General features: G+C 54.9%; 1 protein-coding gene and 1 long non-coding RNA gene across 2 annotated transcripts; one reads left to right on the forward strand and one right to left on the reverse strand.

Annotated features, from left to right (window-relative positions):
* Positions 1–1,440: 1,440 nt before the first annotated feature.
* On the reverse strand, positions 1,441–8,935 carry CDC42EP2 (CDC42 effector protein 2). Its single transcript, XM_017537118.2, has 2 exons — positions 8,822–8,935; positions 1,441–3,326 (listed from the first exon to the last, which is right to left on the reverse strand). The coding sequence occupies exon 2, from the start codon at positions 2,969–2,971 to the stop codon at positions 2,339–2,341; it is 633 nt and encodes a 210-aa protein (XP_017392607.1). The 5' UTR covers positions 2,972–3,326; positions 8,822–8,935; the 3' UTR covers positions 1,441–2,338.
* A 95-nt stretch (positions 8,936–9,030) lies between these two features.
* LOC108310242 lies at positions 9,031–15,720 on the forward strand. Its single transcript, XR_001827679.2, has 3 exons — positions 9,031–9,738; positions 14,275–14,468; positions 15,301–15,720. It is a non-coding gene; the product is annotated as an uncharacterized LOC108310242 (long non-coding RNA).
* Positions 15,721–16,607: the final 887 nt, after the last annotated feature.

A 16,607-nucleotide genomic window follows, 5' to 3' on the forward strand; every position in this document is an offset into this window, starting at 1 on the left:
AGAATCGCTTGAACCCAGGAGACAGAGGTTGCCGTGAGCTGAGATGGTGCCATTACACTCCAGCCTGGGCGACAGAGTGAGACTCCATCTCAGAACGAATAAATAAAGTGTCCAGAAATAAGAAAAAATGCATACACATACACATACCCAGTGTGTAATGTTTGTGAAAGGCTGGGGGAGCGGTGGGTGTCTGGGATTCCAGGGTCATACAGGTGGAAAAGAACTGGCTGAGGGTAGAAGGGGACTGCCCAGGCTCCACCGTAGCCCACTCCCTTCCTCTCTGTCCCCACCATCCTTGCCTGGGTCCAGTCCTCCTGCTCATGCCTGCCATGGCCACCTCCATCCCCCACCTGGCCTGGGTGGTGTCCTTCCTCAGGTCTAGATCCGACCACCTGTCTCTCCTGCTCTCGGTCCTTCAGCAGCACCCCATCGCCTCAGCATCAGCCCGGCCAGCAAAACTCTTCTCCGCTGACACCAGCCTGTGCTCCAGCTTCACAGTCATGCCCTTCCTGAGCTTTGGTTCCTTCCTTCATCACACATTGAAACCATTTGCAATACCTTTCCTGGCTGGGTGCAGTGGCTCATGCCTGTAATACCAGCACTTTGGAAGGCCGAGGTGGGTGGGTCACCTGAGGTCAGGAGTTCAAAACCAGCCTGGCCAACAAGGAGAAACCCTGTGTCTACTAAAAATACAAAAATTAGCCAGGCGTGGTGGCATGCACCTGTAATCCTAACTACTTGGGAGGCTGAGTCAAGACAGTCACTTGAACCTGGAGGGCGAAGGTTGCAGTAAGCCGAGATTACGCCATTGCACTCCAGCCTAGGCAAGAGTGAGGCTCTGTCTATCAAAAAAAAAAAAAAAACCTTCCCTGTGGCAAGTAGTAAATGTTATCCCTAATGTTTGCTAATAACCCTGCAAGGTAGCTATCAGTGGCTCCATCTTGGAGATGGAAAACCTGAGTCTCAGGCTAGGTGGCACTCGGAGGTCCACGCTCTTATGCCATGTGGATTCTGCTCCGTCTTCACTCTGGTGCCTCAGTGCCTGTGGTTACATATGAGTTATCTGCCTCGTAGCTCCAGTTTGGCTCAGAATCACATCTGATCACACTAAGGTGCCCTGACACCCCCTGCAATCCCTGCCTAGGCATTCCTGATCATGTTGTTTTCTTTGTAGCCTTTACCACTGCTGGAAATCATCTTATTTGTTTAGAAATTTAAAATCCCCCTTCCAACTAGAATTTAAACTCCAAGAGGGCAGGGATGACATCTGCTTGTATCCCCAGCACCTAGAGACATGCCTTGTGTACTGGAGATGCCCAGTAAACAACCGTGGATGGGATGAGTCTTGAAGCAGCACTGCCAGACCCTCCCGGCTCCAAGCCATCCCTCCCGCATCCTCCCTCGGTGCTCCCAAGCTGGAGAAGCTGTTGGTCCCTTGCACACTTTGTGGTTATTCTTTTATTCTTGGGTCTCCTCCACCAGGCCCCAGTTGACTGGGCAGGGATTGGCCCCAGGCTTGGCACAGTGCCGAGCCTACCCGAGTACTCGGCTACCTCTTGCCAAACATCTGAATCAACATTGGAATTTTCACAGCGACACTTGCTTTGCTCCTGTTGCATTCCCACGACAGGCTCAGTGTCAGGTATGACCTTCCTGAGGGCAGGGCCTGCCCTCCACAAAAGCCTCTGGGGCTGGGTTCTTCCCCAGGCGAGCCCACAGCTCTGGGAGACTGCCTGCCTCTGGGATGAAACCTGGGGCAAGGGGACAGGGAGCTCGGCCACCAGCAGCAGCATGTTTTATTGCAGCCAGAATCCCCGGTCACATGGGGAAGGGATAGAGCTGGGGATGAGGCAGGATGCATCTGGTCCCTGACATAACACTCCCCGTCCAGGATGCAAAGCCAAAGGCCCAGAACAGCCTGCCCAGTGCCCGAGCCCTGCGACCAGCTGTACCCTGCCTCTTCCTGTCCCCCAGTTAGGGCATCCAACGGGGCTGAGGCAGAAGGGAGGTGAAAGGGGGGTCCGTTCAGCAGAGCTTTCATCTGAGGGACCTGAGGGAATAAGGAGTATTGGGGTGGGGTCAGGTGCCCCAAGACGTTCAGGGCGCCCTGGGCTGACTTCCGCACGTGTCCATGCGGTTGTTAGAGGAAAGCCATGAGGCACGCCCTGCCCATTTGGAGAGGGAGGGAGAACGGAAAACATGGCTCAGAAGTAGAATCACTGGCCAGTGACCACACAAGTGGGACCTTGGGACCCTGAATCCGCCTCCCGGGCCGTGTCTACACCCCACCTCCCGGTGACACCCCCATGTGGGTGCCCAGCCTGGTCTGCCTCGGGTCCTATGTGGGGATCTGCACGCTGTCCAGGTCCTGATCCATGATCTGCAGGACATCGTCCAGGATGGAAGGGCCCAGGTCCACGTGCAGGGACAGTAGGGAGCTGGCATGGGACAGGAAGGGCTCCTCAGCCCCTGACTCTGGCGTCAGCCCGCTGTGGGGGGAGCCAGCCTCTGGAATCCTCCAGATGTCCACGTTCCCTGCCTCCGGTGGGGAAGGCTGAGGGGTCTCCAGGTGCAGGCGAGGGGGTTTGGGTGGAGCCTGGGCTGTGGGCAGGGTGAGAGCCTGGGGTCCACCAATGACCGGGAGGGAGATGGCATTCTTGAGCAGAGGGGACGGGCCGTCTGGGAGCTCCCGCCCACACACGGTGGCAGTGCGGGTGAACTGGAAGGGGAGGTCAAAGGTGCCATCTTCCTCAGGCCCTTCCACCACCGTCCCTGGCAGCAGGTGGAATTTGCCCTGCAGGAAGGAGATGTCACCAAACATGTCGCTGCCACCGCCGCTGCCAATGTGAATGGTGTGGCGGAAGTCCCCCAGCGGTGGGCTAATCATGTCCGAGGACAGCAGGTCCCGAAGCTTCTCCTTCTTGCCCTTGCGACTGCCGCGCTTCAGATAGATGGGCACCTTGGTGGACATGGTGACCTCACCACTCAGGCCTGGTTGTCAGGTAACGGCCGCCTGTGGAGAGCACGCCTCCTCTCAAACCCTCAGCCAGAGGAAACACTCGTGCTAGGGAGCGGTTTGCAGATGCCCAGAACTCGCCAAAGGGCTCCCGCTACAGTGTGGGGCACGACCAAAGCTGGCCCAAGGAATTAAAAAGATTAGAGATCAATGAAGTCAGAGGGCTGAGATAACAAAAAGCAGGTTCTTCCCAGGGGACTGAAAACTCTTCTGAAAAACTGAAGGTGGAAAGGTAGGAACTGTGCAGGCAGCAAAGCACTTTGTCTTGTCACCGAGAATTGCTCGTCCCCGGTCTGGGGCTGATGAGGAGCTGAAACACAAAGGGTGCACACCTGTCAGAAACAGCAGGACCAAAGTCAGATGCAACCGTCTTTTTTATTTTTGAGATGGAATCTCACTCTGTCATCCAGGCAGGAGTGCAATGGTGTGATCTCAGCTCACTGCAACCTCCAACCCTTGGGTTCAAGCGATTCTCCAGCCCCAGCCTCCCCAGTAGCTGAGATTACAGGCTCCTGCCACCGTACCCGGCTAATTTTTGCATTTTTAGTAGAGATGGAGTTTCATCATCTTGGCCAGACTGGTCTTGAACTTCTGACCTCATGATCCACCTACCTCTTTCACCATGTTGGTCGGGCTAGTCTTGAACTCCCCACCTCAGGTGATCCGCCTGCCTCAGCCTCCCAAAGTGCTAGGATTATAGGTGCCTGCCACGGCCCCCAGCTAATTTGTACATTTTTAGTATAGATGGGGTTTCACTATGTTGGCCAAGCTGGTCTTGAACTCCTGACCTCAAGTGATCCCCCTGCCTCAGCCTCCCAAAGTGCTGGATCACAGGTGTGAGCCACCTTGCCTACCTAGAAGCATCTGTCTTGTTTCTGGGCCTTTTGTGGTAGCTGTGGGAGGCCGAGGGGGTGGGGCAGTCCCCTTGCAGGGAGTTGTGCTGGGAGAAGCATGTCTTCATTCTAAGACCCACTGCATCTTAGAGACTGACCACTAGGGCCAAGCCCCTCCCCTTACCGGTGGGAAGCTGAGGTCCGGTAACCTGAATGACAGGTCCAAAGTCACACTGAGAGTCCTGCTCTAGTCTCATCATCCTTGTCCAGGCACTCATGCCATACCCCCCCCATTGCACATCACCTGTGCCCCACGATGTAAGTGCCAGATTGTGGGGGTCCTCCCAAATAGCCTTGACTGCTGACTTGACCAAGGACACAGAGCTTTGTGACCACTGTCTCTCCCACCCAGGCCTGGCGGGAGCCTGTTGTGCAGAGGGCGTTTAGCCAGGGCTGCTGCGTGGCTGGCACTTCACATTCGGCCCAATCATGTCCCACCTGGAGGCAAGGTCGCCTTTCTCCTCTCCTTGTTAAGAGTTCCTTATGGGCAGAGGCTGAGCCTAGGATAGTTTCTGGCTCTCCTCCCTGCCCTAGCACCTCAAGAGAAGGTGGACCGGGGAGTACGTATATTTTTGAGGTGAGGGGGGCTCTGCTCTGTACATGGCATTTTTCTGCACTCTTTTTGCAGATACATCTCAATTAATCAACACAACCGCCAACTATCAACCCCATTTAAAAATTAGAGGTGTTGCCGGGAGTGGTGCCTCATGCCCGTAATCCCAGCACTTTGGGAGGCCGAGGTAGGAGGATCACCTGAGGTCGGGAGTTTGAGACTAGCCCGACCAACATGGAGAAACCCCATCTCTACTAAAAATACAAAATTAGCTGGGTGTGGTGGCGCATGCCTATAATCCCAGCTACTTGGGAGGCTGAGGCAGGAGAATCGCTTGAACACGGGAGGTGGAGGTTGCGGTGAGCTGAGATTGTGCCACTGCACTCCAGCCTGGGCAACAAGATCAAAGCTCTGTCTCAAAAAAAAAATTAAATAAATAAATAAATAATAAAAATTAGAGGGGTCAAAATTGAACCTGAGGTGAAACTAGGGGTGAAAAATTCTGGAGGATTCTCACAAGGCATTGCAGAGAGAGAGGACCAAAATGCAAAAACGTCATATAGATATGTCATTGATTAAAAGCATTGACAACCTGCCTCCCCCCTCCACCACATATGTGTGTTATATACCTGCATGTGTACAGGTTTATGTAGAATTCTATCCTATATAAAAACAGAGGCTGGGTGCAGTGGCTCACGTCTGTAATCCCAGCACACTGGGAGGCTGAGGCGGGCAGGTCACCTGAGATCAGGAGTTCGAGACCAGCCTGGCTAATATGGTGAGACCCGTCTCTACTAAAAATACAAAAATCAGCCAGGTGTGGTGGCACATGTCTGTATCCTAGCTACTCTGGAGGCTGAGGAAGAAGAATCACTTGAACCCAGGAGGCAGAGGTTGTGGTGAGCTGAGATCACACCACTGCACTCTAGCCTGGACAACAGAGCGAGATTCCGTCTCAAAAAAAGAAAACAAACAACAATAACAACAACAAAAAACCAGAGAAAAATCTAGAAGGCCAGTCCTAGGTTGTCATACGGGCTACCTTGACTAGGGTACAGAGCAGGGATGGGGTGTGGGGTCAGTGATATGGGAGGAAAGGTGTCATCAATAAAAATAACCTATAATATTTGGGTCCCATTACTATGACATGATAAATGTGTGTACTATATGTAAATATGAAAAGATAGTCATCCAAATGTTAACAGTGGTTATCTCAAAGTGATAGAATTTCAGGTTGACTTTTCCTTTCTTTCTTTCTTTCTTTCTTTTTTTTTGTTTTGAGACGGAGTTTACTCTGTCGCCCAGGATGGAGTGCAGTGGCACGATCTCGGCTCACTGCAACCTCCACCTCCTGTGTTCAAGTGATTCTCCTGCCTCAGCCTCACAAGTAGCTGGGATTACAGGCGTACACTGCCATGCTGGCTGATTTTTGTATTTTTAGTAGAGGCAGGGTTTCACCATGTTGGCCTGGCTGGTCTCAAGCTCCTGACCTCATGATCTGCCCGCCTTGACCTCCCAAAGTGCTGGGATTACAGGCGTGAGCCACCTTGCCCAGCCCTACTTTTCCTTTCTGGTTCAGACCTCTATGAATTCTAATAAGCAATGTATTATTTATATGCACATATTATTTATGTAGTCAGAAAAAAATAAGCTATTTTTAATGTGTAAAAATAAATAGCTATGAAGGGGTGTCATACTGATTTAGCAGAGAAAAGAAGTGATGCCAGCTCTCCCTCTGCTTGAGGGCGGGGGATGCATGCTGGGCCTGATGTAGACTCAGCATAAAAGGCAAAGAGAGAAACTCGTCCAAGGTCACCCAGTGAGTCAGGGCAGGGTGGGAATTCAAGCCAGATAAGCCCACCCTCCTGTGCTATCTGCTCCCCAGGCCCGGCCAGGGACTCACCAAAGGTGGCTCTTGCCAATTCTCTGCCTCAGTTTTCATTCTGGGCAGGATGAAGTTGGGGGTGAGGTGGCTGGGAGGAGGGAGCAGGAAAAAGGAAGGAGGATGCAGGAGAAGCAGCGTCCAAACGCACCCCCCCCTCCCCGCCCACCGAAGCGCTTGCTCAGGAAACCCCACCCTAGGACCGGACACCCGGGTCAGTGGTTCTGAGCCAGAGGCCGGACATCTTGCCCCTCCCAGAGCACCTGGAGCTTAACAGGAAACAAAGGAATGACTCTCCACTGCTGGAAATCCAGCGCAGTTTTCGAGGAGCGGGGGTGGGGGGGCGGGAGGCTGGGGAGGCATGGGCACCCTGAGGTCTTGGAATCCCCTCACACATTCATCCTGTGTCAACCTTGCCGGGCCTGGGGGCCATGCTGACAAACAGGCAATTTGTCGCTTGTCAGGAGAGAAGTCCTGGGGGGCTTGTCTTCCTTTTCACTCAGGCAGAGTGGGGCTGACTGGTGGGATGTGCCGAGAGCCTGGGCCGGGCCCTTCCCGCACCCCCAACCTGAGCACACAGGATCGCCAAGACAGCCCGAGTGTTTCCACAACAGACTGGGCGTCCCTGACAGCTGTCTCACTCAGAGCCAGATGTACCCGCCCAATTCCAGATGTGGGGAGAACGAGGGTGGGGCCAGCATTAGTGGCCCAGGGGAGAGCTGGGAATTACAACCCTCAGGCCCCAAGAATACAGACTTGGCAGCCGCAAGACCCTAGGATCCAGCCTGCCACACACAGTTTCCCATTTTAATGCTCCCAGCCACAGCATGGTGAGGTCCTTATTGCCCTTGACAGAGGTCGAAGGTGGTCCTCAGAGATGTTAAGGGACATTTTGAGGTCATCCAGCTAGGACGTGGAAGAGTGGATACCCAGCCTGGTCCATGTGGCTCCCATGCGGTGGGCCACGCCTACCTACATAGTATGGTTGGGGAGCAGGAGAGAAACAGGCTCACAGCCAGGCTGGGAACAGTGGGTCCCTAGACCTCCTCCCTCTACAACCTGACCTTTGGCTGCCCCCCTCTGCCCAGTTTTCTTGTGTCCAGAGATATGAGAATGAGCTCACCATCAGGACAGGACTGTGCCGGGCTGGGAGGGGCGCTCCCTGCAGCAATGGAGGAGCAGATGGGAGCATCCTAGCTCTCTGGGATTGCCCTGGACAGGAGCCCTGGGTCTCCCTGTGAGAATATGACTTCCAGCAGGCAGGGCTCCTCCTGTCATGAGGAACATTAGGTCACCTCACACCCCTTCCTCCTCCAAATCAGGAGACTGTTCTTAAAACCAGCTCCGCCTAGGACTTCCTCTGTAACCTTCGGCAAGATGCCTCTCTGGGTCTCACCTTTCCCATCTATAAAACGGGCTGACAATGAAGCCACCACTAGAGGGCTACTGCAGACCGCACAGCAATATTGCAAGTGATAGCGCCGATGGACACAATAGCGGAGTTCAGGGAATGTCTACACAGCCTGCCCTCCTCAAGCACTTCAGTTCTCCAGGGCCAGGCCTTTGAACAATATCAAAAACGAAAGGCTCATTGCCCCAGGCATCCGTCTCCTCCCGTCTTCCCAGACCTCGTGGGTGCAGAGACCCGTGGGTTCTCCGGGGTCCCCGTGCGGAGAGGCGCTCGGCTCCGTGGCCGCCAGGTGGCGCCCGTGCTCCCTCGATCGCCCCGTGTCCCAGAGGACTCCGAGAGCGCATTGGGGTCTCCAGCCCCCCTCCCCCCGGGCTCCAGGCAGGCGCTCCCCAAGGAGCTGCGTGTTTGAGTACCAGATGTGGATTGTCTGCGAGATATTTTTGCTTCGGGATTTCTGGTCCCACATCCAAGGAAAAAGGGGGCGATTTAGGGACCCTGCCCTAGTCTCCACTGGGAGGAGCCTGCCCCGTGCTTTCCGGCCTGGGCGATGTCCCAGTGTCCGCTCGGCGCAGGGCCAGAGCTCGGGCGTGTGGGCCCCCGCCCCTCCCACGGTCCGGCTCCTTAGCCCTGGCTGGGGTTCCGGCGCCGACCCCTCCCCGCCCCTACCGGGGCCCAGCCCAGCCCAGCCCGGATCCGTTTCAGGACACTCAGGACCGCAGCTAAAGATAGGAGGACACCTCACCATCGGCTAAAAATACGGCCCCCAGCCCTGGTGGGAGCGCTGGGCAGCTGGGCACCCCTGAATCCCGGAAGGGGGGCGGGGGCCTAGGCACAGAATGGAGGACAGAACGGGGAATTCGGGGTCGGGATGCGCGGCCCCCCACGGTCCGGGTGAAGCTGCGGGCACCCAGAGGCTGGCGGGAAACCCCACGAAGCCCTAGGCGCCCGCGAAAGGACCTGCGTGAGGTGAGACTCGGGGCCAGGGCGCGAGCTGGGTCTGGGCGCCTTAGAGATGGGCTTCTCCGGGGGCCCCCGCGGAGCTTCGGAAATCCCAGCCCGAACTCACCGTGAGGCGAGCAGACGGCGGACCGGCGGGCGGCAGGGGCTCAGAAGCTGGACAGTGCGGTTTGGCACCCGACCGGGTGGTGAACTTACAGCTCGCACAGCGGACTCCTGCAGCCCCGCCCCGGCCCGCAGAGCCAATCCCGGGGCCTCGCCCGCCAGACCCCGCCCCGGCCCGGCACCGCCCCTCTCCAGGCACCGCCCTGGGCTCTGGGTGTGGGAGGTGCCGCACCGGGGTCCTGCGGCCGCGCGCTCTGGCCGCTGCCGGCCTGGTGGCGCAGGGTGGCCTCCAGGGACTCCAGCTGTGCCCGTGAAAACCCTCGGTTCTAGAAGGGCCGGGGGAGAGGCTGCCGGAAGACCGAATTCTTCAGAAATCGCAGAGCGACTTTGGACGGGATCCCTCCCGGCGGGGCTGGGTTGGGGAGGCGCCGGCACTAGTATATTCAGTGACTTACAAGGGAAAGAATGAGGCCTTGGAAGCGCCTACGTTAGAATACTACAAACTTACAAGCGAATTGAGTTTATTACCTCCCACTAGAAAAGACAGTATGGGAGGGCAGAGGCAGCGTGGCCTGGACCCCCGTGCTTGCTGTCAGGCTTCCAGAGCGAAGGTGGGGCCCATACTCAGACTGGTTCCTTATTCATTCATTCATTCAGTCAGCCAGTCAGTCGGTCAGCCAGTCATTCCTACAGGACCAGAAACATTTTTTGAAGGGCAGACACCGCACGGGGTCCTGGAGACAGACTGAAGGAAACTTTGCACCGCTCAGTGATTCAAGAGAGATTTGTTGACTATCTACCAAGTGCCTAGTGCCGTTCTTGTCCCTGGGGATTCAGCTTCTGGATTGGGACCTGCAGCCCAGTGAAGGGAAATGGGGGAAATCCAAGTTCCCAGGTACATCATGCTACTCTTCCAGGCAGGTAAGTGCTGTGAAGAGTGAGACAGAGGAAGGGGTGGGTAGTGACGGAGTGGACAGACCCCACTTTCTAGAGGATGACAGCGATGCCAGCTCAGTGCGACCAGGATGGCTGGCTTCCATGCCGTCAGTGTTGGAAGGGCTTTTACGGAAGCAGGGCCAGGAAGACCTCCAGGAGGAAGGCAGGATGCTGGGGGTGGGGGAAGATGTCAGACGAGCTGGGAGGAATGGATGGGAAGAAGGGGACCGTGGAAGGCAGAATACCAGCCCCGCTAAATATGTTCACATCTGGCCCGGTGCTATGGCTCATGCCTATAATTCCAGCACTTTGGGAGGCCGAGGTGGGAGGGTCACTTGAGCCCAAGAGTTTGACACCAGACTGGGCAACATAGTGAGACCCTGTTTCTACAAAACATAAATTAGCCAGACACAGTGACTCTAGCCTGTAGTCCTAGGTACCCTGGAGGCTTAGGTGGGAGAATTGCTTGGGCCTGGCAGGTTAAGGCTGTGGTGAGCCGAGATTATGCCACTGCACTCCAGGCTGGCCAATAGAGCAAAACTGCATTAAAAAAAAAAAAAAAAAAGCCCACATCCGAACCTGTGGAATCTGTGAATATGTTTTGTTACATCAGAAAGGGGAATGAAAATTACCAATGACCCAACACCTAAAATGCAATTAAAAAAATTAAAAAAAATTTTTTTAAAAAGAAAATTACCAGTGAAATTATGGTTGCAAATCAGCTGACTTTAAAAGAGAGAGTTTATACTGAGGTACTGGGTGGGCCTGTGTAACAACAAGGGTTCTTAAAAGTAGAAGTGGGGGGCCGGGCGCGGTGGCTCACGCCTGTAGTCCCAGCACTTTGGGAGGCCGAGGTGGGTGGATCACCTGAGGTCAGGGGTTCAAGACCAGCCTGGACAACATGGTGAAAGCCGGTCTCTACAAAAAATACAAAAAATTAGCTGGGCGTGGTGGCAGGCGCCTGTAATCCCAGCTACTTGGGAGGCTAAGGCAGGGAGAATCGCTTGAACCCAGGAAGTGGAGGTTGCAGTGAGCTGAGATCGTGCCACTGAACTCCACTCCAGCCTGGCAACAGAGGGAGACTCTGTCTCAAAAAAAAAAAAAAAAAAAGTAGGCTGGGCACCGTGGCTCATGCCTGTAATCCCAGCACTTTGGGAGACTGAGGCTGATGGATCACAAGGTCAGGAGTTCAAGACCAGCCTGACCAATATGGTGAAACCCTGTCTCTACTAAAAATACACAAAAAGTAGCTGGATGTAGTGGTGCATGCTTATAGTCCCAGCAACTTGGGAGGCTGAGACAGGAGAATCCCTTGAACCTGGTAGACGGAGGTTGCAGTGAGCCAAGATCGTGTCATCACACTTCAGCCTGGGCGACAGAGTGAGACTCTGTCTCAAAAAAGAAGTAGCAGCAGGAGACAGAGAAAGAGACGTGTGATGGAAGGACCAGACAAATGCTGTGCAACTGCCTTTGAAGATGGAGGCAGAGGCCCCAAACCAAGGAACTCCTTCAGAAGCTGGAAAAGACAAGGAAAGTTCTACCCTAGAGGCTGCCCTCACCTCCTCACCTTGATCTTAGCCCAGTGAGACTCACATTGACCTTTTTTTTTTTTTTTTTTGAGACAGAGTCTTGCTCTGTCACTCCGGCTGGAGTGCTGTGGTTTGATCCGAGCTCACTGCAGCCTCCGCCTCCTGGGTTCCAGCGATTTTCCTCCCTCAGCCTCCTGGGTAGCTGGGATTACAGGTGCATGCCACCAAACCCGGCTAATTTTTGTATTTTTACTAGAGACGGGGTTTCATCATGTTGGCTAGGCTGGGCTTGAACCCCTGACCTCAAGTGATTCACCCACCTTGGCCTCCCAAAGTGCTGGGACTACAGGCATGAGCCACTGTGCCTGGCTGAATTTCTATTGTTTTAAGCTGTCTACTCTGTGATAATTTGTTCTAGCAGCGATAGAAAATGAATCCAGGGAAGCTCAGGCTTTAGTCTTGAGACTACCCTCAACTCTGCAGCGAGTATTGGTCAGGTGGATTCTGCCAGGACTGGCTGGGCAGCTTGGAGGAAAACAGGCCTGGATCACTGAGGTGGGGATGATGGCCCTGGGCCAAGCTGTGGTGGGGGTGGGTAAAGGGTGTGCCTCTCCTCGTTCTTGCTGTCGGCGTTTGCCAGGCTGCCCTCTGCCCTTTACCCATTGCTTCTTGTTCCTGAACTCCTTACATCCCCCTGGGGTTGCCTAGTGATATGGCCAGAGCCTGAATCATGATCCCCATTTTACAGATGGAAGCTAAAGCTCAGGGCACAGATAGCGATTTGCTGGGCCTAGAAGAGGCAAGGCATGTGGGCTCTAGCCCCTCCCTCTCCTCTCAGGCTTCTAACCCCTCCCTCTCCTCTCAGGCTTCTAACCCCACGGTCATCATTCCTGCGCATCCCCAGGACACACGTCTCAGAGAGGAGGGGCAGCTCAGTGCCCGAGCACTGCACTCTGAGCCCGAGCACTGCACTCTGAGCCATCAGTCAGGTTCTGAGCTGTCTCTGCTGTTGCTTTGCTCTGTGGCCACAGGAAAATGACTTTCCCTTTTGGAGCCTTCTTGCCTGTAACATGGGGTAGCAGCATCAAGTCATACTAGTCCCAAACCCGATAAGGGATGGACACTCACGTGTTTTGTTCGCGGGAACACACAGCCCCTCAGGTGGCGCGATTTCACGGAAACATTAGAACAAGAGCTCTGGGGACTGGCCAGCTGGCTGTGCCACTTGATCGAAATGGCTGTAACGATGAAGCCATGTGAGCATGCAGAAATGTGGCTTAGGCCAAGCCCCCATTCCCTGCCCATCTGCCGAGAGTCCCCCATTGGGGGGTAGGGGTCAGGGAAGGGTCAGATGCTCCATTCAGAGGTGGGGACAAAACAGAGTTACAGAGAAGGAAGATGGAGAGACAAAGCCACTCACCCAAGGCCACACACAGCTGGGGACCCACCCCAGAGTTCTTTGAAGAAGTTCTGGGGTGATTAGGGGTCCCTTGGGTAGAGGTAGAGAGCAGCAGAGCCCCCAAACCTGGTCCAAGCTCCCTCTTTCCTACCTCAGCCTTCCAACCAGGACTAGAAATGCTCTGCGCTCTGGGGACTGTTTTCAACCCACCTGGATGTGACACGTTCTGCCCAGTGCCAGTCCCCTCAATGCTCAACCCACCCCTGCCGTCATTCAGAGCAGGAGGCCTGACCACGTCCACAACGCAGGAGTGATCGGTGCCTGGCCCCAGGTTCTGTGCTGTGCAAGCACTCGGGAAGGTCGCTTCCTTCTCCCCATTCACAGATGTGGCTGTCACGGCTGGGGCCCAGGGAATCCCTGGGGTGCTTCTCCTGAATGGACAGGATCATTGTGTACACCCCAGCATCGCGTGGGAGCCCTGCCATTCATAAGGCCGTGTATAGAACAGGATTTCATTTACTAAAATTGGCTTTTTTGCACAAGTTCTCAGGCTGTAAGTAGAGGCCTTGGTGTGGGCAGGGAGGCGGGGATAGCCTGAGCCACGGGGAAGAGTGGCCTGCATTTTCGACCCGAGACACTCAGGCCAAGTGCTGCACCCACCCCCCAGCCTAGACTCCAGGGTCTGATGCCAGGACCCAGATTGACCTGGACAGAAGGGCTCCTGGATAGCCTGGTAACTCAGGGGCAGGACCCAAAAGGGCATTTGGGGCCAGCCTTGGTGGCTCACGCCTATAATCCCAGCACTTTGGGAGGCTGAGGTGGGCGGATAAACTGAGGTCAGGAGTTCAAGACCAGCCTGGCCAACATGGTGAAACCCTGTCTCTACTAAAAATACAAAATTAGCCGGGTTTGGTGGCACACACCTGTAATCCCAGCTACTTGGGAGGCTGAGGCAGGAGAGTTACTTGAGCCCAGGAGGCAGAGGTTGCAGTGACCGAGATCACGCCGCTGCATTCTACCCTGGGTGACAGAATGAGACTCAGTCTCAAAACCAAAAAACAAAAAACAGGCCGGGTTCTGTGGCTTACACCTGTAATCCCAGTACTTTGGTAGGCCAAGGTGGGCGGATCATAAGGTCAAGATATTGAGACCATCCTGGCCAACAAGGTGAAACCCCATCTCTACTGAAAATATAGAAGTTAGCTGGGCATGGCGGCACGTGCCTGTAGTCCCAGCTACTTAGGGAGGCTGAGGCAGGAGAATCACCTGAACCCAGGAGGTGGAGGTTGCAGTGAGCCAAGATCGCGCCACTGCACTCCAACCTGGGCAGCAGAGAGAGAGATTCTATCTCAAAAAAAAAAAAAAACAAAAACCACTACCCTGACTCCCCCCAAAAAAAGGGCCTTTGGGAGGGGCAGAGCAGGCCACGATGGAGAAACACCCAGAGTGGGGTATTTGACTTCCGTCTCCTCAGCCTAGAGCCTCTCCCTGGTCCTGAGATGGACCCAATAGGCTCCCCCACTGACCCCACAGCCACCTCCCCCACTGTGATCACTACACAGGGACTGACTCAGCCCTTCCTTCCTCTCCCAGCCTCTCCTTCCTGGAAATCACCATCATCAGCGGCCACAGCACCCCCATGGGACTTGGAGGGTGGAGTGGGAAGCCCCTTCCCACTGGCCAGATTGGAGGGACCAGCAGGGAAGCTCCCTCCTACACCGGGTGGGCGAGGCTGAAGCCAGCTCTCCATGGCCACACCACCTGGAACCCAGGACCCTGGGAGGCAGGTGAGATGATGGGGACTTGGGTTCTGGGAGCAGAGTCACAGGGAAGGGTGGTGATTCTCTTGGGGGTGCATTTAGGGGAGGCACTAAGAAGAGACAGGGGTCTTTAGAGGTGCCCCAGGTCCCTCTGCTGGGCTGCAGGGTGGCAAGGAGCTGAGAAGGTGCTCAGCCGCACTTGGGAAGCTTCCGATGTCCCAGCCTGAGCTCAGCCTGCCGGGCCCCGTGGCCTGAGCCAACCCCAGACCTGGGTTGGATTTTTCCTTGAATGTTTCTTGCTTCCTTCCTCCCCTGGACTCGTGTCAGCTCCAGTCCTGCCCTCCTGGCTCTTCACACTGCTTCAGGGAACTGTGACCCACTGGACGCTGGGATTCCAGATGAAAGGTCACCCTTGGAGTTACCCCCAGCTGCTGCCTCTGCCTGGGACCCCCTCCGTGGGAATTGGGTGGCAGGGCCTTGCTGGGGGGACTTTCCTCTGCATCTGGATTTTGTCCTCAGGCTGAGGACTTTGGGGGTTTCCAGAATGGTGACAGCCTTGTCCTAGCAGGGACCAGCCCCAGCACTTCCTCCCAGATCCCTCTGGGAGCATCCCAGGCCCAAGGCTGTCATTTTGTCGTGGAGAGTAAATTGTGGAGTCAGGAGAGGCCATCTTCAGCACTTCCTGTGCCTCCCGGGTATTTTGTCATTACTCACTGAAAACCCAGGCTTGTGTCTCCCCTGTGCCTAGGGCTGTGCTGGACTAGAGCAGACACAGGTGGCCAAGGCTGGGCCCAACCCTCAGGGAACAGATAACCTGCGTGAGAAACAAATAGCCGATTCTGCCCTCTATCCCTCCCAGGCCAGCATGGAGGAGTCTCAGCCAATGACTGGAAATTGAACAAAGAACCAAAGAGGACAGCCATGAGATCTATCTGCTACATAGGAGAGGGGACAGGCCACGAGGGTAGTGGGTAAACACTGTTTTCCCTGCCCAGCATCCATCTCTCTTATTCTGGTGACTGTCCCTCAGTTTTCCGGTCTCCATGTGACTGACTCCCCACCCCCAAGCTCTAGCAGCCGGTTTGAGTCCTGTGTCTAGCCAGTCTGAGTCATGGGAGTGGCTCAGGCATATGATATCAAAGAGCATCAGCCCGGGAACTTGCTGGGACTGTTAGGGTCACAAATGCCAAGATGCCACCCCAGAGCTGCTGCTGACCAGCTCTGCCACCCTAAGGGGAGAGCCTACCTATGAATAAAGCCAACACACAGCAAAACAGCACCAAGAGAATGAATCTCAATGACATTGCTTGTGCTCCTGGATCCAGCCGTGCCTGAAGCAGTTTCTATTCTATGAGCCAGCACATTCCAGTTTTCGCTTAGCACAGTTAGGGTTGGGTTTTTGTCACCTGCCACTGTGAATGAAGGGCCCATAGCCGAATAGCTAACGGCAGGTGATCGCTCGGGAGAGTTACCGAATGCAGTGGGAAAGGCAATGAGGGTCTGTGTGTGGAGGTACAACACCATCAGGGCTGCATTTTCTTTCATTGAAATTACTTTTTGATTAGGTAATCCTTTTTTTTCTCCTTCTTTCTCTCTTTTTTTTTGAGATCGAGTCTTGTTCTGTTGCTGGAGTACAGCGGCATGATCGTGTACTCCTGGGCCTCAACCTCCTGGGCACAAGCAATCCTCGTGAGTAGCTGTGACCACAGGCACACGTCACCACGCCCGGCTACTTTTTGTATTTTTTTGTAGAGATGGTGTGTCACCATGCTGCCCAGGTTGGTCTTGAACTCCTGGGCTCAGTCAAGCGATCCATCTGCCTCAGCCTCCCAAAGTGCTGGGATTACAAGGGTGAGCCAGCCCACTTGGCTGAGGTGTTTTCATGTGATTCAAAATTCAGAAGTTGACCAGACATGGTGGCTTAAGTTTGTAATCCCAGCACTTTGGGAGGCCGAGGTGGGTGGATCACCTGAGGTTGGGAATTCGAGACCAGCCTGGCCAACATGGTGAAACCCCATCTCTCCTAAAAATACAAAAATTAGCCGGGCATGGTAGCAGGCACTTATAATCCCAGCCACTCGGGAGGCTGAGGCAGGAGAATCACTTGAACCTGGGAAGCAGAGGTTGCGGTGAGCCGAGATTGCACCACTGCACTCCAGCCTGGGC

This window comes from Cebus imitator, unplaced genomic scaffold, assembly GCF_001604975.1.
Source record: "Cebus imitator isolate Cc_AM_T3 unplaced genomic scaffold, Cebus_imitator-1.0 Scaffold102, whole genome shotgun sequence".
Lineage (NCBI taxonomy): Eukaryota > Metazoa > Chordata > Mammalia > Primates > Cebidae > Cebus > Cebus imitator.